The sequence below is a fragment of the Zosterops lateralis genome, assembly GCF_965231275.1.
Source record: "Zosterops lateralis genome assembly, chromosome: 1".
In the NCBI taxonomy this organism is placed as follows: domain Eukaryota; kingdom Metazoa; phylum Chordata; class Aves; order Passeriformes; family Zosteropidae; genus Zosterops; species Zosterops lateralis.
The window spans coordinates 147383633-147407431 of record NC_139762.1 but is presented as its reverse complement, the minus strand read 5'-3'; the positions used below and the strand labels follow the sequence as shown (position 1 = coordinate 147407431).

The 23799-nt window shown below is 36.8% G+C and overlaps 1 protein-coding gene across 1 annotated transcript in view; it reads left to right on the top strand.

Moving 5' to 3' along the window:
• The window catches only part of TAF2 (TATA-box binding protein associated factor 2), a 60105-nt gene extending 37335 nt beyond the window's left edge, over positions 1-22770 (top strand). Inside the window, 6 exon segments of the mRNA XM_083855166.1 lie at positions 3866-3935; positions 5438-5547; positions 7795-8024; positions 10607-10759; positions 11169-11274; positions 21140-22770. Of these exon segments, the coding sequence (XP_083711292.1) occupies positions 3866-3935; positions 5438-5547; positions 7795-8024; positions 10607-10759; positions 11169-11274; positions 21140-21405 (935 nt within the window). The 3' untranslated portion in view covers positions 21406-22770.
• The last annotated feature ends 1029 nt before the right edge of the window (positions 22771-23799 follow it).

Sequence of the window (23799 nt, the reverse complement as noted above, 5' to 3'; positions counted from 1 at the left end):
TTCTGTATAGTCACTACAATTCACCACACACCCTGCTATCTAGCTGATCATCAGCCATTTCTCAAATACAACCTTCAGCTGGACACTGGAGCTTCTGCTCCTGCTGTAAGACTGGTGGGGTTTTGGTGGAGGGATGATCCAGAAACTCAATGTGCTAACTGACTCCTTCCTCTACCCATAGAAAAGTTAGCAGTGCTTGTCTTGCAGGGCCCTAAACCTGGCTTTGGAAGGAGAAATGATTGGCCAAGAGATCTGATTTTCATTGTTCCCAATTACCTGGTTTCCAGTTCACACTGGATGCAAACCAGCAGCTATCCAGTGCCTGTTGCTTGTGCCAAAGCTGGCTTTTAACAGTTCTTGTAAAGGAAGCTGACAGATTTTGTAATTTCCATAAAAAGGAAAGTCTGTGTTTTCTGGGTGGAACTTTCAGGATAGGAATAACACTACTTTTTTTGAGTTACTTGAAAAGAAATAATTTCTCCATGGAACTGATTAAGTTGTTTTCTTTGCCATTAATAGCAAGGGTTTTTTTTGAGAAATGGTAACTTTTAAAAAAGCGTGAGGCAGCATACAAGGGTTTGGACAGTTTATATAAAGTGGCTTGAAATAAACACAATTTATTAACTTTTTAAAGTTAACTTGTGAGAGCTAAATGAATATTAATAGTTACTTGTATAGAACAAGGCAGTTGCATACTTAGAAGAGGTACCAACAAACTCTTCTAAATAAATAACCATTATCAAATTTGATGAATGTTGAAGTTCAGTGTCAAAGATGCTCTGCTGCAATTGGGAACTGAGACAACACTGCTTGTCATTTAAAAAAAATCACAAGGATATTTTTGTTTCAGAAAGCAATCACTGGTGTTTATATTTACCAGAAGTATGAAAATCTACACATGTTGCTTTTCCCACAGTGTTCTCCTAGACAAACCGGCAAGCTACAGACAGGATGGGTGGTCAGTGCAGTGGGTGAGAATTCAGGTCATGGGCCACACTCAGAGGGTGGTGATCCCTTTTTACTCAGGCTGGCAGCCTGTCACAAATGGGTGCCCCAGGGAACATATTCAGAAATTGTGTGGAGAACAGCACTGGAAGCAGCTTCACCAAGTTGATTGATGGGAAAGCTGGTGGTGAGGTGGACAGTTGTCAGAAGGGAGACATGTCACAGACCTAGGCTGGCTGGCAGAGCACGAACTGGATGAAGTTTTACAAGTGCTACAAGGTCCTGCTCCTGGGACAACATAACCAAAGAGCCCAGAACAGCCCAGGATCTGTGCTTGGGGAGCAGCATCACTGAAAAGGGATCTGGGGGTCTTGGTGGATGACAGGCTGACCACAAGTCAGCAGTGTGTGGCTGCAGCAGATCAGATCCTGGGCTGCATCTGCAGGGGCAATACTGACAGAGACGAAGATGGGATCATCCCACTTTGCTTTGTATTCAGTCTGCACTTCAAGCAGTGTGTATAGTTGCAGCCCTCACAGTTTAAGAAAGTTGTGGGCAGACTGCAGAGGGTCCAGAGAGGGGCCATGAATATTATCATAAGGGTGCAGAACCTGCTCTGTGAGGGAGGAGTGACAGAGTTAGCTCTTTTCTCCCTGGGGAAGGCTTAGAGGGACTTCATCACAATATTTCAGTACTTAGAGAGCAGCTGCAAAGTGGATGAAGTGTCTCTCTCCTCTGTATTAAAAGAAGGATTAGCAAGTCCAAGTTGCACCAAGAGATGTTTCATCTTGATACAAGAAGAGAATATTTTACAGTGAGAACAATCAATCAGTGGCACATCCTCTCCAGGGATGTGGTGGAGTCCCCATCACTGGAGGTTTTCCAGATGCAGTTGGGCAGAGTGTGCTAGATAATCTCATCTAGGCTCCCTTTCCCATGGAAGGTTTGAACATAGGATTTTGTGAGGTCCCCAAACAAGGCCTGGTATATGGTTCTTCTGGCTAATAAGATTTATTCTGCCTGAGGTCAGGTTTAATTTGTCATTGCTGTCCAAATTGTTTCATAGTTCCTATATAAATTTGAAGAGCAGATTAAATGTATTACTAGCAAAGCTTTGGAAGCCTAGAAGGCTTAGTTTACACTATAAGGCAAATAGCAGGGAAGACTTACTTCATTTCTAGCAGAAATAAGTTGAAAACATGCAAAAAGGTTTTTTTAATCACAAAAGTATGTCGTTACCTGGTTTTGTTATCCAGTACCATCAGCCTAAAGGATTAATCACCCAGGCTTATAATTTTCTAATTAAAAGGCATTTTCAAGTCCCTTTTGTTAGTCAAAATAATTACAATTTGCTAATATTTGTGACATCATGTTTGCAATGTTGCAATTCTTTGCTGTGTGGTAATAAAATATTATTTTTGTTACGTGCAAAACAACTTTTGTTTGCAGTGTTCTAGCTGCCTTCTGTCCCAAGCTAAGGAAGAGCAGCTGTGCACTGAGCTGAGCACAGGAAGTCACTAATCCCTTAAAAGTATGATCTCTGCATAGTTTTTCAAAAGTTTCTCATTTTTAAGCAAATCTGAGATTGTAGTTCTGATTTGTGTGGATACAAATTTGGTCTGGCATCATCCAGAACTGTGTAGCCTTGCTCTGAACAGTGCACTGTGTGTGGGCTAATACATTTTGCCTCTAAACAAGGCTTACTGGAGCCTCCCCAGTGTAACCTGTTCTGTTTTGACTGGATTGCAGGAAGAGCAGGGCTGACTTGCAAGTGGTCTGCAAAAGACTCTCCAGCCATTGTCTAAGCAATATTTTAATGTAGTTGTCTTTTGCTAGCCCAGAAAGGGGTCTCATGTTCTAATTGTCCAAAGCATTTTTAAAACTTGTAGTAGAATGAAGTGCTGGTTCTTATATTATAAATAAATAAATGCCTCTTCTGTTAAAAGCAATGTACTCTAGTGAAATAACAAAAGAGTAATAGATACTAGAGTTGGTTGGACTAAAGAAGTTATATTTTAAAATTATTGACTGAAAACAAACCAAAATAAGGAAGAAAAGTTGAACTGAGGTATTTATAACTAAAAATACAGTTGGCTAGGGGAAGAAAGAAACACATTGCTGGTACCACAAGATGGAAAGCAATAGAAATTGTTTTGGACCTGTCTATCCAGTAATGATTAATACACTCTCTTCATTGTTTTGAAGAATGAGAATACTGCTGTAAAAATCTTACAGTTACCACCTGAAAAAAAGATCACATAAAAATTCTTTCATGTTTTGTATAATGAGTGATGATGGTATCTCATGTAGTTTCCTATTTTGTAATATTACTCTGATAACCAAAGGAATTTTGTAATGTAAGTTACATTTCAGACTAACAAGCTGACTTTGTTTCCAACAGTGTCAAACAGCAGTTTTCTAGAAGCATGTGCTGATAGGTTTCAATGAAGGCCAATGAGGGAAGCATAATTGCAGTTTTATAGAAGCCCTCTAAGAGCCCTCTTTCTGTCCTGTGTAAAGATAATAATCTTTCACAGATTCCTGTGTATGAGAATTGTATATTCTCTACAGAAGATGATATGCTTCTGAGTCTTGAAAGGATATTTGAATGTGTTCATTTTAGGAACCACACAATATCAAGATGAGCCTTTACTCTGATTTTCCCAATCAGTGCCCATGCAAATAGTCCAGTTGGTTATTATTGAACAATTGAGGCGTGTAAGGCTTCTGTGAATGTTTCTATTTCCATGTAAAGTAAGACACTTTTTACTTTGAATTTGCTCCATAAATAGTAGAATTCCTCTTAAGTTGCAATGATTCATGTTCTTCATGTCCTAATTCAGGAACTCATGATTGTCTTCATCAAAATTCTTCCAGTTTATATATCTTAATAGGCATTTTGTTTTATTTTGCTTTGCAGTTGATAGGAGCTATGAAGAATTACAGTGGCTTCTCACTATGGTTCAGAATGATCCTGTACCCTACATAAGGTGAGTTAATAAAGAGACAGGTATTTTGCTAATGCTGAGGCTACTAAGTAAATTCTTCACCTGGAATTACTAGAATAGAATACTCCTTCTTCACAAAACTGTTTCTCCTTCTTGTTATTTTACATTAATTGAAACATGTTTAGATGTTTCAACAGTTCACATCTCAAAAATTAGTATAATCTGTTCTTATGCTGCATTATGTTTTTCTTGTGTTTTATGTTCTACCTTGTGGCAGAAGTCTGAAGTTAGATTATTTTCTGATCATAAATAAAGTGTATAAATATGATGTCGCATATGGCAAAAAAGATTTTGTGATATTTAGAAAAGACAGGCTGAGACATAGTGCGCTCAATATTTGGATGCCAAGGGGTGAAAAGAATTGTCAGACTGTAGATGGGGTGAAAGGATCATGTGAAAATGCGGTGAAATTTCTACTATTGCTTGTTTCAACCTCATTTTCACACTAGTGGTTGGGTATTTTAGCATGTTTATTACAAACACTGAGGTTCATAATAATTGTTTTTTCCCAACACTTTATTCTTATGACCACCATTAAAATACTGAGTTTCAAAGTTAAATAACACTACTTTTACTCTATATAGGTGATTTCTTACAAGTATCATAGCTGCAAGGTTGTTCTGTTTCATTTCTGTCATTCTTGTTAATGGAAATAAATACAGGTTTAGCTTCAGTTTAAGAAGGAGATTTAATTTTATTTGTATCCTTTTGAAGAAGAGTTTAAATTTTGAATTAAATGCAATATTTTAGGCTCTTCTAAAAGAAAATGCAAAAAAAAAAAAAAGTATCTATCTGCAAGAGTCTTCTTGTTCCAAATACGTAAGACAGCAAGGTGAAAAGTAGCTATAGTGAGAAAAATTGTTAAAATAATAAGTAAAGAAACAAAGAATTCATTAAATGTTTTCAAGGCCAAGTTTGAAGACATAAAATTGTATCTACTTTCAGTTCAGTGTGTAAGTACTGTAAGCAGCAAGGTAAGTGCTGGATCTTCAGAAATCAATGTAACTTAAGTTACTTTGGCAGTGTTTGTTTCCAGGAAAATGTGCAAGTCACTGTTTTTGACCCTGCCATTTTGTATCAGTCATAAACATTTACAGTTATTTAAAAACTCTTTGGTATCAGTATGTAAGGAGTTTATTTTATTTGCCAGTGTTGCTTCTTCCTGGTAAACTTTCAAGTCAATGTGCAAAGAAAGATGATTACTAAACAGAAAAGCATAATGTAGCCTACAACTGTTAACAGTTATGTCTAAAAACGTCCTACTGTTTTGCACCTTACTTTTTATCTCTAAATTATATTGTTGCTGGTAAATCTGTGTATGCATATTGTGGACCAAAGGAAGAGCTAAAGGCATAAAACATTGGTTAAAAATTTGGAAGTAATCCTGTAAGTTTCAGGATTTTGTGAGAATATTGCAAACTGAACAAACCTTAGGGTTTTTCTTTTGAATTTAATAAAGATTTTTTTTTTTCTGTTTCTTTCAGGCATAAGATTTTGGATATGCTGACCAAAAATCCACCTTTCACCAAGAATATGGAGTCCCCCTTATGTAATGAAGCTTTGGTAGATCAACTTTGGAAACTAATGAATTCAGGTTAGGTTTTTTTTATTTGCTTGTTGTTTTGTTGTGTTAGAGTTTTATTGTGAGGTTTTTTGAAATAAGTATTAAAATCTTCCTTCAGAATATGTCAAGAGCTCTCTTAGTTTCAGTAGTTAGAAATTGAAAATCCAGTCTCAGAAGCTGAATATCATCTGTGTACTTCCAGAACATCTTAATGACATAGGCTACCTAACCTTGTTTTTCATTCTTTTGTCTATTGATGTAGTGTGCTTTGATGCCTTCTGCACAGAATCATACTTTAAATGTTCAAAATTGTTCAAAGCAAGTGTTCCCTCAAATAATGGTGTCTGTGTTACACTTAGTTACACTTGCTTTATATTAGATAGTCTTTATTTGTCCTCTTTTTCTAAACTCTCAGAGAATATGAGACGACAGCATTGGTATAGATAATTTAAATAAGATTTTTAGAAATGCATTATAGACCTAAAACTCAATTTACCTTGTGAGATTAGGAAAGAGCCTAGTGAGAGAAGGGCTTGCATCTTTACCATTGACCTGTTTTTCATTACTGAAGCAGTTTTATCCAGTCCTGACAAAGTGCCCTTGAACATCTGGCACATTACTACACAGATTACATATAAACATTTATGTAGCTTTTTTAGGTCATTGCAGGCTTTCTGTTCTCTGTGTGTCATTATATTCAGTGTTTAAAAGTTTACAGCTACACTCCAGGGGTTGAAGTGGGGAGACTACTAGTAGTTCAGTTTCATAGGATTTGCCAAGTGTCAGACACAGAAAATAAACAATTTTGATGTTCCCATCAGAGAATTTGTTTTTGCTTTTTCATGAGAGAAGAGTGCGTGCAGTGTTACAAGCATTACCTCTTTTTGCAAGTAACAAATAGGGTATACATTCTTACTAAGGTTTGTGGGGCTTTAAGCACCTAAATTTCTATGCCTCAAGATGACATCATGTTTCGATTAATTTTTTGTAAGGGATAACTCTAGCATTCCAGGGCACTTTGAAAAAAATTGTTGATGTGTGACAAGCTTGTAGCCAGGTTTAAAGGTTCTAGGATTCTAGAATCATGAGTTGCTTTCATTTAATGGAGAACAGACTCTGATTGATATATGTAATTTTTTTTTACTGTGTTGATCTGAACTAAATTGATATCATCATATTTCTAAAATTAGTATTTTTGAATATGTCATTCTCTGGGGAGTATTTTAGTGCTAGAAATGTCCAGATTAATATTTGTATTGCTTTCATTTATTACTGGGTAAGTGTAAACTGGTACGGGTAAGTAATTTGTTACTGGATAAGTGTAATTGGTAAGCTAAGCTTACTCCAAACACTATTTTGGCCCCATAAAACTACTATTTAGAGGGATAGATCTTGTAATTTTATTTTGTGCTAAGTCTTGCACAGCCACATTAACATGGCAGTTGGCACATCTGTGTCTTGTTTACCAGATACAGTTCAATTCCTGCTGGGGAACAATGTGTTCAATAAACTTGCAATCAGTCAAGAGCTGGGCTGAGTTAACACCAGAATTGCTGTATTTGCAGCATTGCACCAGATGTTAAATATCCTTCTGTCGTGATTGGTGCCAAAAGTGCTTAGACCATTTGTGTATGAAGATATTAAAGCACTACACAGTTTGCAGTGAAAAATAATAAAACATAAAGCATTGCTTTGTGCAGGAAGAATACATACTTTGAGTATGAATATAAATTATTGAGTATGTAGCGAAGGACATGATGTAGTAATAATGTTAAAAAGCTTGCTTGTGCATTTCTTTATCAATGCAGTTTGCAGAGAGTAAAGATCTTTAGTTGTGCTTAAAGCTCTTACTATATTTTGTAGAATATATAGGCAAATGCAACCAAATCCATTGATACAGGAAGCCAGTTTGGTAACGAAGTCTTCTATTTACTTGTTCAGTAGAAACACTTAAGAGTGTAACTTGAAAAGTAAAGGCGTATGGGTGTGGTTATTTTTTCTTTTATTTTTCATTATGCTATTATAGCACTTAATTTTCCAGTCTTTTTCTTCTAAACATGTCTAACAACCCAGGAAACTTAAAACCTTCCTTTTAAACAGGAAAGTTTAAAAAGAAAGCAAGTGAGTAAGAGCTAATAAGAGGCTGGAATAATGAAGGAAGTGTATCTTAAGCACAGAAAATGTCATACTCTGGTGGGCCTAGATTACTTAAGCTGTTATGTTTGTGGGAGAGGGGGAGATTTTATCTCTGTATTAACAATCTCTTTTGTATTTTAGGAACTTCACATGACTGGAGATTACGATGTGGTGCTGTGGACCTCTATTTCACACTCTTTGGCCTCAGCAGACCTTCCTGTTTACCATTACCAGAACTTGGACTTGTTCTTAACCTGAAAGAAAAGAAGGCTGTACTCAATCCAACAATTATCCCTGAATCAGTTGCAAATAATCAGGAGCCTGTGAACAGTAGTAACAATCATGGACAGTCTGTAGGATTTCAGAACACCGTAAGCACAAACCATCTGCATCCATCCTGTTCAGCTGGCTCCGAGTTCTTGCATGGGTTGCTGATTTTATTTTGTATTGTGTTCAAGCCTCTCATGCCTTACCTAAGCTACCTTCTTACTTCCTTGCTCTTTATTCTGTCCACTTGAAAAGCTGGAGTATACCATGACTTTTTGGACATTTTTTAACTGTTTTACATCACATATGCAAGCTTTTTACTTGTTTTTTTTTTTCCTAGTCTCATCATTTCTGTTCTCTATGAAACTTTATATATTGCTTATGAGATATGAAGTGATTCACAGAAATGTTTGATGCTGTGATGAAAGCTTTCTTCTTGAGACTGTTTCTTATAGGCAAGTTATCCAATTTTCCAAAACAAAACTTTTTATCAGTAAATCTATTGCATCTTAAAATAGATAGATACACCTCATTTTAAACAACTTTAAGTGATGTGAAGGTTGAAATTTTAACACATCTGCACTGAACATTTGAATCTGACATTTTAGTACTGTGCTCTGAAGGATTTGTAACAACTTCTGAAGACTGGCATACATTCAGTTTGGTATCTTTCTGTATTTGGAGGCTTCTAACACATATTCCATTGCATAGCTAGAAAATAAATTTTTATAAACTATTAAGGTCATAGTTTCCTCCAGAATAGCCACCACTGTTGCAAGATTAAATATTTTTGTTGGACAAATTTAATTATGAAGGGGAAAACAAATCAACAGACGTGGAAATAATAAGTGATTTTTCTTAACAGTTTCAAAAACAGCCTGTGATTAGCGTGTTTGAAATTCTTTCTACCCTTTTGAATGGGATGGTTTACTGTTACTTTATCAGTCCCATAGTTATTGTCTAAATAGTTTTTACAGAAAACTGTTGTGAGTACTAATTAACGGTACCCTGCAGGCCCTTTCCAGCAGGGGGAGAAAATGGTGGTAGAGTCAGACATTGTTAGATCTGTCCTGCATATTTACAGAGCAGGTAGTAAGTCCTAATTTGCTCCACCTAATCATTAGAATTAAATAGCAGGAGGCATTTTGTTGGCAGACTTTCAGGCTGCAGTTCAGTGAACACCCAAACTTTTTTTGCAGCCAGACTATCAAAAGATTTCCTCTTAACTCTTCCTAAACTTTCCTCTCCCCTGTACTAACAACTAATAGTAGTTGTTGCTACAATAGTGAGCTGGATCAGGGAGGATCTGTTGAGCAGTACCTTTTTATGAGCAGCTATTTCAGTTGCCTGTGCCAGTTCATCACGGAGCTGTAAAAACACTTGTGGCACCCCAGGACAGAACTGTGTGTGGATGAGGTTGCTTCCTTTAGCAGTGTACTGGCTTGCACTGGTGTGAAAATACAGCAGTGATTTAAGCCTCAGTTTGTACTTCATCCCTTGTATCTTCTCCTATTCCTCATCTCCATTCTCCTACCCCTGAAGGTTACTATTTTCACTGGAACTCCACCTAAATTCAGGGAACTGATTTTCTAGTAGCATAAAAGAAAGACTGCCTCTTATATCAGACAAAGTTAATCCAGAAGTGTTTCACAATAGCAGTGCCTTTGACAAAATAAAAGGAATGAGAAAAGGGAAATGCATATTTGAGGGGGAAAAAGAATAAACAGGTGATAGAATTTATCAAATTAACTAGATTCTTAAAAGTAGACATACACTGAGAGCATAAACATGTTAAAATCAGTACTGATAGAGTAGTGCACTGGACCTGCTGAGGATGATAAAAGTTACCCACTTCATAAAATGGAACTTGAATTGTTCAGGGCAAGAGTTTGTGGGGCTAGAGTGCCCTTTGTAGGACAGAAGAAGAGCAGTTCAGGGGAGCAGTATATGCCCTTTAGAGTCTATGATATATATGCCTTTGATAGTTTTTAGTGAGCTTTTAATTATGTTTGCTTTTGTGGACACTTTATTTTCCCTTCTAAATTTTGTCTGTTGGACTTTTTGAAACACCTGTCTCCTGTTTTCATTAAAGTATGTATAACTTAGGAGACCTCTTCTATTTTTCTATTTCTTTGACCTTGTTCTTTTTACAGTCTAAGCAGTAATTTACAAAACAATTTTATTCTTTTTTTAATAAATACTGTTGTAAAATAAAGAAAAATAAATTGTAACTGCCCACTATGATTTTTACTAAGTAAGCTTTAGTTTTTAAAACAAACTAAAAGAAGATTTAGCTAAATCCCATGTGTAGATCAGAGGCTATCACAGGTTTTCAGCTGAGATGTGTCCTGAGGAGAGTCTGCAAGGCACAGATTTATAGACAGGTTATTCAGAGGCAGCAAATGTTGTTGCACACCAACAGTACCATGATTGTGAGAAGCGACAGAAAAGATGCCAATGGTAGATATGCAGAGGGAGCAGGGATAGAAGTAAAGAGAAACTATGTTTGTAGGAGTGGTTGGCACAAATCCATGCAGGGTTTTAGAAAATACTTCTTGCCAGAACTACAGAGAAAACTTTGTTCAAATCACCCACTTTACTCAGAAGATTTTTCAGGTATCAGGTCGCTTTCTCTGAAACATGGATCTTGCTATCTTCTAATTTTGGTCTTTTAATGCTGCTTCAGGAGGATGATCATCTTATTAAGGAAACAGCATCCAGCATTTCTGGTCATCAGCAGGGGGTGAAGAGGAAGGCTGATATGCCACTCGGGTCTCCATTGGAGCCAGGGCAAATACTAGAGAAGAATGAAGACAGTAAAGTCAAACTCAAAATCAGAGTAAGAAATGGAAATTCAACTTGCACAATGTGTAGGGTGTTCAGAATAACAGCAGTGGCGTCTGCTGGCTTCCCTTGAAGCTGTGTTCAAACAAAAGGCATGCTGTGTATATATGTACAGCAGTTGTTATGCTTACTTTGGCAAAATCATTGCCTATCAGATGCTTTATTGGCTGACCAGAACTAAAGTTGACAGATAATGCTCTTGTTCGCACAGCTTCACAGTAAATTAGAAAGAAGGAAAGACACTGACCCTTCTTAATTTTATTGAACTTTTATTCCTTTACAGTGGTAGATATCACTTCCTTTCCCTCTCACCCCCAGTTTACCTCAAAAATATTTTAAATTCTGTTTAGTAATGTTTTTATGAGTTATTAGCATCTGCTTATTTTTTTTTCCTGATATCTTAGTTCTCAAACTCTCAAGAGGAAGAGGAAATTGACATGGACACAGTTCATGACAGCCAAGCCTTCATTTACCATCATTTGAATATGCTGGAGAGACCATCCACACCAGGTATGAATAACTTATAGGCAAGGTGGTTGTATTTTTTTTAACTACTTCAGTTGTGAGATGGTTTTTGCTGCTGCTTATTTATTGTAAGTGTTAAATGTTACTGGAATTCCAAGAACTGTGTAAAGAGTGCATAGGAACATTTCTTTAGGTTTCAGTAGGTGTATAGATAAGTGTATTTTCACATATATCTAAGTAAGACAACTATAAATCATGCTTATGGAAGTGAAAAGCTAAGGAATGAATAAAAGAGCACAAAGTCTAAGTAGAATCCCAGAAGCAGTTAGGTACAACTTGTTTTGCCATAGGTGTCATTTAAAAATTAGTAATTTTGAAGGTTAAAAAAATAGCAAGACTCCTTGGGTAAAAAAAACCCTCAAATATTAATGATTTATAACTTAACATTAGCAGTTTAAAAACATACAAGCCTCAAAGCTATTTAGAAGGGCTTTCCAAAGTTGAAAAGATTGCATCTGTGAGTAAACTGTTTCATTTCAAGCACTTCCTTTCTTTTACTACTTCTCTTAGTATCTTTTTTAATGCAATACTTGACAAAATAATTCTCAAGGCATAGTGTTTCTTAGAAATTTTAAAACAGGTTGAACTTCATTGTTGAACTTCCACTTTCTTTGCTTCTCTGTCACTAGCAAAGAAATTCAGCAGTTAAGTCTCATTTTCTCAGAGTGTTTTAACAACATTTTTAAAGTTCAGTTCCAGAATGTGCCAGTGGAGCAAAGCAGAGGTCATGTTACAATGTACCAAGCATTTTGAGGGATCTTGCATACAGATTCAGAAGAAGATTTTAAGATTGTAGTAGTGTATTGTGTAAAAGTGAAGCTTTTGGCTTTAGAATTCAGAGTTGTTACCTTCTTGCTTGTTTTTCTGTTTTTATCTAATGGCTGCCTAGTGTAAAACAGAAATAGACCGTAGCAGCAAGATCTGGAATGCTGGTTACATCCTGGGTTGCCCTAGGTCCTGAGCTGTGCTGACAGGTGGCCTTACCTACTTTCTCTATGACCAGGCAGTTTAGTGGCCCCATTTAAGATAAGGGCTGCTGGATGCTGCTGCCCTGAGAATCCTGCTGAGACTGTTGCCTTGGTGCCAGTAGGGCAGAAGCTGGAGGCTCATACTCCATTCTGAGGAGTAACATAACATTTTTCCTTCCTTGGCAGGTGCCTTATCCACTAAGGGAGTTTATAGCTTCTTTCTTTGGATATTTTTTTTTTTTTTTAATGAAAGGTAACTGCTGTCACTTCTCAGCTAAGAAATTAAGTTCATATGGGGACATTAAAACACAGGGAGGTCTAGTTTCTGGATTCCAGATGGCCTTCAGTTAATGACATGTGCCTACAGCCAACTCCTCCAAGACAGCTTTGCTGTTAGGTATCTAGGGAAGCAAAACCCACAGCTTTTTTACTTACTTCAACAGGGTAAAGGAGCAGGCTGCATATAGGTTACTCTGATGAACTTAGGAGCCTATATCTGCAAAGCTTTAGTATAAACTTCTCAGAGCTGCTTTGAATTTTATTCTCAATGTTATGGTCAGCCATCACGGTTTCTATTATTGCAAAGAATGACGCATCCAGGGCATGCCAAGTGCAAAGCTGATCTGCAGAGGATTAGTATTTATAACTCTTGCATGGTATTTTGCAACAATTTTTTCACTAGATTTACATACTCTATGGAATATAAAGTCATAAACAAAACTCTGCCAAACACGTCACAAACAAGACTTAAGGGACCCTGTGTGTGCCAGGTCTGTGCTCCGGGACTGTTGCGGATCAAGTTTGTGCTGGAGGTCAGAAAGGGTAAAGTCTGACCAAGAGTGGAGCAGTGGCCACTTGGCTGGTGGTGCTTTTATAGACCCAAAGCAGACACAGGCTGCTTCTAGTATCACTTGTGTCCTGGATGACCTTCTCACCTCTGTTGTTTAGACATTCAGCAACTGTAATACATTTTCTTTCCTAGGTAATAAATGGATGAATGCCAGGTTTTGCACCAGAATTTATTTTAAATAGTAAGCCTTTGACAAGCATTATTTTGAAACACTTCAAATTATTTTATTCTTTTTTTATTATTATTTGTGCAGTTAGAAACAGTTCAACTTCACATATTTTTTGCTTCTAAAATTTCACCTGTTTCTTATTCATGACATTTTTCTTAGAAGCAGGCATGTATGAGTTACAAACTGAGTAAATAAAGATAGTTCAGTCTTTAGGAAATGGTACACTGCTGAGAAGAAACAGATGGGGAAAAATAAAAGCTTACATAAATAAAGTTGTTCACACATAGGAGTGTTCTGTTTTACAAAGGAATCACAGGGCCTGTGAGGTTTTACAGCAGTGATGGAGGATGGGTGCATTTCAGGGAGTGATTATTGTGAAATAGATTGACAGCAGGTTCTGAAATGGTCTCAGTGTCTTGTTAGTAAATCTGCCTCAGTTCTGACTCCTATTTGGGAGGAGTAAGCACTAAGTGCTCTTAGTCCACTCACAGTTCTCCTCCTGCAGCTGTGGGCTATGTCCCCACATGTCACATGAAGTGTTAGGTCATCAGCCAAACACAGCATGTGAAAAGCAGCTGCCAGGAGGAAGTTCACGTTGGGTCCTGTCCTATCTGTGGTTTTTTGCTGGATTGTTGGGTTATTTTTTTTTCCATTTCCCAGACCACCCCAAATGATGATTTGGATTTGGTCAAGTTGATGTAACCCCTCTAACCCCAGGAAAATATTATTTTCCTTTAAAGGGGGGAGGGATGTTTATGTATGTTTCTGCCCATGGATGTGAAAGGTTAAAAAGGTTAAGGCTGAGACAATATTTTTAAGTTTTCTAATACTGCTCTTGCTGGATTACAGGTTTCAGTGTTACAACTACAGCACCTGTCCTAGTTCATATAGAAAATAAATGGTTTAAATTCTACTAAAGCATCTGGACTGTAATAGTAGAACTGTGGACTCTGGCAGTTGTAAGGGAATCTAATCATTTTATCAAGAAATTATTAACACAAACAAAACATTAGTTGTGAACTCTCTAGAGAATGCTGTTGTGATGATTACTCATCTGCCCTTAGGGCTAGAAACTTGGTAGCCTCCTTTGAACCTCCAAGGCTGTGCAAGGTTATATTTCTAATGTGAGAACAGATTTTATTTGCTATTAATCATCAAGAATTTTAGGAACACTCCCTTCACTTAAATCTTAAGATAAAAGACTTTCAGGATGAGATTTTGTGTAAGCAACAGATTTGATCTCTCAGGCTGTAAGGAGACTTGTCTTGCTTTGTTGACTTCAGTGAAATCAGATAAAGGTACACTTCTTTAATATTTCACTCATCTGAAAGTATAGTATGTCAGAAGTAACCTTTAAAAGGTTCTGCTGTATCTCTCAGTGGTTATTGATTGACCTGGTCTTTTCTGCTTCCAAAATAAATGCCTGGCTGCATGATCTGTTACATGTCATTATGGCTCATCACTGATAAATACTTAATTGAACTTTTTCCAACTAGTTTTGATGGCTTGAAAGTTGATAAAAAGCAGTATCCAATTGTGTCTTTATTTCTGTAAAAGAGAGAAAAATAAAATACAGTGATGTTCTCTTTGTGCACTGGCAGTTCATTTTTTTGATGACATTCAGAGGCAGTGGGCTTTGAGGACCTCCTGAGCATTAGGACTCAGATCAAACAGATTCCTTGGCCATTCTGTTAATCTTTTTGTAGTTTTCCAGGATAGTCAAATTGGAAATTGCTGCTGCTGATTTTGTGGTTGCTCTGTTTACTGTGTACATGAAACTTTGGGGGTCTAGATCACAGTCATAATATTGATTGGGATTGTGGTCTTGTTTATCACAGTTACTGCACATTCAGGACATTATGGTTTATCTGGATTGACTTTTTTCTGAAACAGTTTGAAACTGGACATAATGCATATGCTGCAGTAAAGTGTAGAGGTAAACTACTGTAGTTATTATATTTAAACTGTACATTCACAGCAGCAGATCCAAGCCTGTGGTGCAAATCACTGCACCTGGAGTTTGGATTCAGGAGTAAATAGGAATTCAGTCCAAACACTGTGAGACGCCCAGTCCTCTGCAGTTATCCAAGTTAGCTGTAAGTGCACCAGTACATCACAGTCCAGCCATTAGTGGCTCTCTGCCAAAAAGTGCTAAGGGAACATCAGCACACGGCAAATATAAATGAACACTTCTTGGATTCGAGGACACTACTGACAACAATGGGGTTTTGCTTACTTTCTGAGGAGGTAAAAGTTTTTACAACTCTTCTGTTAAAATGCCTTTTAATGACATATACTATTAGTACAGTGTCTGTTATACTTTATTGCTCAAGATATAACTGTTTCCAGAGTGGTAGCTCATAGGCTTTGAGGTTTGTAGATAAATTTGCCTCAGTAGTATGTATGTGGTTCATAGTACATTTCACAAGGAATAGTGTTTTCCAGTGCTTTACTCTAAAGTAAAGAAAGCAGCTTTAATAGAAACACAAGCCCTGTAGATAGTGACAACAGAAACAAGAATTACATCAGTGTGTTACTGCAGTGTGTCAACTCCATGATTTAATAAAAACAACATAACACTGTATCTTTGACTGTCTCTGAGAAAACGCTCTCAAATCTAGAAGATGAATAAGGCTAGCAAGTTTTCAAGTTAATTACCTGAAACTGATAAATGTAGAAAGTATTCTGAATTGGCTTCCTGATTGAGATGTTCTTTCTTTCAAAAACAGGGATTTCAATAGAATGTTCTAGAGTATTAAAATAAACATAGTAAAAATAACACCACAGGTGGGTTTTTTTGTTTAAGGCAGTATAGTTAAATGAAAGTCAGATGAGGCAATCAAACTTTTTACCAGTTAAAACACCAGCTTTGGTGTTTGTCTATACAATACTTCAGTTTTTTACCTTTGGTATATTTATAAGGAATTGTCTGTCTGGTTTTAAGTCCCACTAAAAAATTGAAGTCAAATGAATCTGTAAATTGGAGCTAGTTAAAATGTTCATGTTGGTACCAAATTAACTGATTTGCTTAGCATAGCTTCAGAAAACCTTTGGCTGGTTTTATTTTTTTTAACTAGACCTTTGTTTTTCACCCTCAAACTTTAATTTTTGTCCCATGGACCTTAAAAGAATACTCTCCTAGAGAGAAAATTGATAACCTTTTTCAGAGATGTATAATTTGAAAATTCTGGTTCTTTAGACTAATTACAGGACATTGCATTCTGGAAACTTGAAATCATTTATGCCTGGTAACCTTTTCTGTGTACTTTGTTGGTGGTTCAGCAGATGCATAAACACAGTATTAAATTAAAAAATAGTGTGTCTTGGACATTTCCACAGTAACGCTAAAAAGAAAAGAAGAAATAAGGAAAAACAGGATAATTTCGAAACTGTTTTTATGGTATTTTCTGGTTTTTGAATGTTTTCTCTTTAAAGAAGACGCTAGCCAGAGATGCAGTTCAACTGCTAGGCAAAGAGAGTGCACTACCTTTCCCATTGTTAAGCTTTCTTTGGGTTCTGGAAGAGACACATTAAGTGCTTGTATCAATCTCCTCCTCTTCCCATAGCCTGCAGCACCAGCCTGTCCTCAGGACCCATGGGCTTCAGCCTTTGCTATGATTTGTGAACTTGTCTTCTCCCTCTCTTATGTTTCAATAAATTAGGGTGCAAATGGGGTAATTTCAAACAAGTGTCAGTTTGTAAAAATCCTGTATCAGCCAGCTGCTTTACATTCATTGGCCATGGAAAGAAACAGAGGGGCTGTAAGTTTGTGGCATCCCACTCTTTTCACACAAAATCAGAAACACAGGAGGGACCATATGAAAGGTCTCATGAAAGCCTGTTGGCACGTTAAAGTCTCAAGTTACAAGTTTTCAAACCGTAAAAGTTCAAAAACAAAATAAGAGAAAAATAGCTGAAACACTCTACCCAGCAATATAGTTCACTGTTAATGCACCATTGAGTATTAAAACTTAAGTGAACAGGGTGTTAGAATTATCTGGCAGCAATTTGTTTTGTGACAGAAGATGTTACTTTAGAGCTTATCAAGGTCCAAATCCCTTTAATTTTAAAACTAAGTTACAAGATCTTTGCTTTCATATTTCACTCTCTCTCATGACTTTTACAGCATTTGTATTTGTCCCTGGGGCGAACGGTACATAAATATTCTGATCTTTCTCCTGTGGGGATCATAATCCTTGTCTAATTTTAAACACCTACCCAGCTAGCTGGAACACCACAAAGCCAACAATTACATTGGAATCTCCACATCCTAAACAGGAGGAGATCCCTGTGGATAGACACATGTATGCGCATTTTCTTCCAAGGAATGCCACTGACCACTTCAGAAGCAGCTCCTGGGCTCGCCCTCCACTTATTGTGTGTTTCTGTGTTTTGTGAAACCCGAGTTTCAGTCCTGCTCTCTGTGCCAGGAAGAAGTGGGTTCCCTGCAGGAAGAGGGAGTGCTCTGTGCCTCTTTGCATCAGTCCTGCTACCCTAGTTGATAAAAGGATGATTATACTGCCCTGTGAGGCATTTTCTATTTAGTCTTCCTTTCCTTAACTGCACTTACAACATTCCTGGCATAGGCTTTAAGTAGATACTAATTAAAAGGAAGGAAAAAAGATTCTGTAGGTTCAACACTGAATTGTATGATGGAGATCTGTAACATTTTTGATAGAGCTTTTATAGGTCTGTCCTTTTTAGCACAAAACTGAGTTAGTAGTTTGTGATCAGTCTTTTGGAGCCATCATCCAGGATCAATATATTTGATTCTTGATTTAAAAGCACTCTTTAACAGTGTTTGCATTCTTCACTATTGACCTCTGTGAAGAAATTGTGTGTGTACTCCTATTGCTGGCTCTGTAGAAGCAGATTTTTGTAATGACATTCTTTCATTTCTTTCTGACATCTTTTCCATATTCCCAGTGTTGACTGTCTCCTTAAGTGTCAGTAGCCCTTGAGTTGCAGTTGGATCCCATTTCTCCCTTTCCTGAAGGTTTTCCTGCCTCTCTAGGTGGTCAGCACCACCCCTTTGGTCCTTTTGGCTTAAACTACTGTTGTATTTGCTCCCTAACTTACTCCAGTCAATGGTGTTTAACTGCTTTAACAAACAGATTTTTTTAATAACACACCTGAATTGAGTAATGAGGTGATAATACAGACTGTTGCCTTAGCAGAGCTGGTAGTTCAGTATACTGCAGGAAATTAGCACAAGTGGCAGGTCGTGTAAGAGTCAGGAGAGTCTCTTTGGTTGCATTCTCCATCTTCACTTGACACTACTGCTACATCATCCCTGCAGACGTTAACCAGTGTTTTTATACCAGTTCTGGTTAAAAATTTTTAAGTTCAGAGGCTTAGCTTTGATGTTGCTACAAATGTTGTGTCTAGACTTGAAGGTTTAGTTTCCATATAAAAATAGCTCCACAATTTGGAATTAATGGAGCTAAGAAGTTTTAAGAACTTGTGTCATGTTGTGTGGGTTTTGTCTTCTATTTGAAGTTGACTTGAGTTTACCATGTGTATTTTAATGTATCGTGCTTGTAGCTTGAGAACACATGAGAATGTCTTCTGTACTTCAGGTAATCCTTTGTACATTTTCTATACAACCAACCAGTGGTCTTCAGGCTTTTTGCCAAGACGTTTATTTCTGTGTTTCTAGGAGCTCTGTTTGTGTCACTGCCACCATTCACCTGCAGCCTATTTCAACAGTATCAAACACTGCCTGCTTTGGTTTTCTGAGATACAGCCTCCACCCTTTCCTTTCCTAATGGCCTGAGCAATATACTCATTTTTGCACCATTGTCTGTGTCACGGCTGGTTTTGTATCCTTGCAGCTGCTAAATAAAGTCATCTAAACACTGAATGCTTTAGAAGAAAGGCCTCAGGTTATGGGAATACATTTAGATACAGGAGGAATTCCTTTAAAAAATATAATAGTTACATAGTAAAGCAGTCTTGTACCTTTTTGCATCAAATGCAGTATACTTGCACATTGTCTTCATTGTTGAGAATGGCTCCAGACAACAATGTAAAAAAATGGTAGTTAGGTATGCATTGAAGTCAGCAAGTGGAAGTTGGAATTGGTGTGCATCTCCTTTAACTGCCATAAGATACATAAAAAAGTAAAGTTGTGAGTTCTGACATGTAGGGTTTTGCACTGATAGCATAAGCTTACTGCTGCCTTGTTCTGATTAAATAAAAAATAAACATTTTTAAAATACTTTCATATTAGAGATTTGAAGTTTATAGGAACGTATTGTATTCCAGACTAGCCTCCTTCATAACCTCAACAGAATTTTATATTGCACCATATTCCTGTCTTGTGGTTAAGACCAAACATATTTCTAGAAAGAAATCATTTTCTGCTTAAGACTTCAAGAAGTAGAAATTCCATCATGTCCCGTAGTAAGTTATTGATTATCTTCACTATAAAAATGTTTTGTATTCTGACTTCTAAACACTTCATATAGATGTAGATTTTGTTTTTTCCTGACATACTTATAAACAAACAAACAAAACCAAGGACAGCTGTACCATCTAGAAATTTTCCTATATATATGCATGGTTGAATCAGTTCTCAATCTTTTGAGTAAGGCTAGAAAAATTGCATGGAAATTGTTCTCAATACTTGCTTGTCATAGTACAGGGAGCTGTCTCTTTAGACTTCCAGGAATCATTACTATAGAGAAATCATTCTTGCCTCTAGAGCTACACAACTAACCAGCCGAACAAAAAGATGTACTGGAAAATAAATATGTTTTCAAATATACAGAAAAAGATAATTGCGTAGTAACATCAAATAACAACATTTCTTGTTATTTATTTGGGGTATTTTCACCAAAAACTGAGTGGGAAAACCCCCCATATTTAAAGTAGCAATGAAGAAAATCCATTTTAAGTCATACTTTGAGGATTAATTGCTTTTGGAAATCTGCTTGTGCTTTTCTACATTTATCTAGTTGTTGAAGCATTCTTGCCATGTGAGTGATTTGATTCAATTTCTGCCTAAAGGAATCGGGGTGTTCCTGCCTTCAAAGTGTTTCCACTCTTTTAACAATCATATCCTTAGAAAAATGCCCTTTAATCTCTACTATTGAAGGTATTGAAATCTGTCTGAAATAATGAAATATTAAATAAGCCAAAGCTAGAATGTGAAAGTCATTCCTGAATTGAGATGTCATGGATCATATTTCCTTCCTCTGGTTCAGATACCAGGTTTGCTCAATATATAACTAGTTCTAGTGTTCTTGTGAAATATATACTGATAAAGATTGTATAATTCTCTTTATTAGGATTTGGTTTTGTTTAAGAAAAACAACCTTGTATAATCTTTCAAACAGGCTAAATTGGTTGCAAGAGGCAATTTTTAGAAAAATCAGTTTAATTTTTCATTGTCAACATGTTTGTATGTTCTTGTGGGGAGCTTTACCTCCTGCCCAAAAAGAGTTCACACCCCAAAAATCCACTTTATTATGCCAGTCTTGCACTTTATATCAGAATTTTCACAAGCATTTGCATTATTCAGGGTATAGTGGCCTTCCTACTCAAAAATTAATTTCAGGAAGCTAGTATGACTTTAATTTTCTTAGGGCTCTTTACAGCTCCTAATTGTCTGGGATACTTTTTTGCTGTTGAGGAAGGAAGGACCATCTCTAAAAATTATCAGTAGTGTGAGAACTTAAATGGTATGTTCAGAGCCTTCTCTGAAGCTAAATGGTACAAACATCATAACAGATTCCATGTTCTTATGTTTAAACTGATGCCTTGAGGTAATGTAGGTTTTATGTAATAGTTCAGAATTTTTTATGTTTGGAAACAATGCAAGTCAAACATTTGCTAATCCCACTGTATCCATTCTTTTAGGTAAGGAACAATCTTCTGGAGAGATAAACATGCACCCTGTCTCAGCAGCTCCACTCTCTGTGTTTAGTAAAGAGTCAAACTCCTCAAAACACAGCGATCACCATCACCATCACCACCATGAGCACAAGAAAAAGAAGAAGAAACACAAGCATAAGCATAAGCATAAACATAAACATGATACTAAAGAAAAGGAAAAGGATCCCTTTGTTTTCTCTAACAGTCCAGCCAGTGCACGGTCAATCCGTTCCCCATCACTTTCAGACTGATGCCAGTGGCTTCTCTGGAGTTCAACTTGCAATATTCTTGGAGTGCTTAGAAGGATGTACAGAACTATAGCTTCTAACTTTTTTATGGAACTAAGAATACGTGAATTGCCTTAGCAATTCAGAAGCTCTGCCACCTTTGAAGCCTTCTTTTTGCATATGTGGTTGTTGAAATCTGATTCAAAAAATATGGTTTATGATTCTGACTCATTTTGTATTTCACTGTTCTCCACACCTCCCACTCTTTTTTTCCATTTTAAACAAAGAAAACAGCCCTTTATGTAAGGGCCCCATGTCCACTGGCAACCCCCTGCACATCACGCTTACCATGTGTATTGCCAGAATCAATTATGGTTTAATCCTTTGAAGAATGTTAGAGGCAGAGTATGTTTTAAGCAGAAGCCAATTGCCAGGCCTTTGGTGATAGACTGTTTCCAGAGCAGTATTGTATAACTAAGTGTAGATCTCCTCAGAAGACAGGGATTTTCTTTAGTCTTCAGCTGACCTGTTTCTTGCTTTAACCATTGCAACGTAATGTCAGACTTCAAAAAGAACAATATGTAGAACATTTGCATTTTTCCGATACTAAAACTCTTGAAAAATTCCAGGCTGCTTTTAAGCTGGTGGTATTTATTATGGACATGAGCCTTTGAATATGATTAAATTCTGCAATTGTTTTTGGAATTTTAACAAAATGCATAATGCATGTTTTGTCCTGTAATCAGGCTTTTAAAAATTCAATAAAGTTTGCGAATTATTTTGACAGAAGCAGAACTTTTTCTTCAAGCTTACATTGGAATATGCTTTTGAAAGATGTTTGCTAAAATACAAAAAAAAAAATTCTGAGAAGTTTAAAAATTAAAATATTGAAAAATATGTATTTCTTCCTCCTCAGGGGTGGTTTGTTTGAAAGCAAGATCAGCTCATGAATCCACAGGAGAAATATATCAGTAGATTAAACTAGGTCTGGGACTTGAAATGATGGATACATTTAAATTTCTTTAGCTGTGTTTTATACAGTGTACTATTTACACCTAGGAAGTGTTCTATTTAAAAACTTTGTTTTTAAAAAGTTTTAATAATAGAGATAAATAATCTCTGCCACTTTTTATCTATTTTCTTAATATGAGTGTAGAGGCAGTGTTTATTTCCGTGTACTGGTTAGCTTCTGTTGCCCAGCCCAGAGTTCACATAGCATTCTATTAAGATGGTTGTATTTGGGTTAAATATTTTTTTAATCCATTTTCATGAATTTTCATGAGAGACTGATTCTCCTTCTTAGAGCAAAGAGAGAAAGTTCAAGAGGGACCCAAGAAGACTTTTTTTAAGCTGTGTTCTGTTTCATGAAAGTTAATAAATACTTTTATATTCTGTACCTGCTGGTGAATCCTGTAGTTCTTGGAATAAAAACTTATCTGTAGACTAGAAAGATGATAGGCTTACATATTTTGTAATATGCATATACTTATTTTATTATTCAAACACCATGTCCTTTAATATTTCATGGATAGTTGTGCTAATTGTTGCACTTGGAACACATTGGGGCTGGATTCAGACACGGTGGCCCTGGGCAGCCCTGCAGCCTCTCCTGATCTGCTTCTTTGCTGTGTCAGGGGAAGCCCACCTGGGTTTCCTTTTAGCAGTAGCTTTGAGCTCTTGGAGCTTAGGTGAGCTCAAGGTGCAAGAGGAACACCTGAGCACGGGCTGAATGTGGTTTGAGCGTGTTTTGGGTACTAACCATGTGTGCAGCTCAGCATTCCTTGTGAGACAGCGCGTAATAGCTCAATGGAAATGTTTTGAGGTGTTTTTCCCTTAGCTAAGCAGTGATGTAACAGTGCCAGAGGTGTTTGTGGGAGACCTGGGCTAATAAGCAATGAAAGCTGGCATTGTTTGGGAGATTGAAGGCAGATGCATTTATGTTTTAAAACTGAGGTCATGGATAATATAGACTGGTGTAGTTTCTACTTTCAGAGATGTGGATTTACACTCTTAGGCTGAGGGAAAATGTATTGTTCAGTGATACAGGCAGAGGACTGAGGCAGAGCTGTAGCACAGGAATTCTGCCATCAGAAGTTTTGCTGTATGACTTTAAGTGAACTATTAAATACATACTGAGAAAATATGGTAAGGACACTGCCAATAGAAAACTGGAAGGTAAGGAAGGGAGGGGAAGAATCTAAAAAAACTTTTTCTAGTGCAGTTTCTGAGGTTACATCATGTTCCTGGTTCAGAATATCCATTACTGTATTTGATGGAATACAAAGTTTGAGGTCTGTAGGTGGTACAACATGGACAGGCAATGTTCACAAACTGGTAAGTGTGCTCAGAAATCAGAATAATCTGGCAGATTGCACAGGTGATTCAAAAAAGCAAACTGAAATTCAGAAGGAATGAATG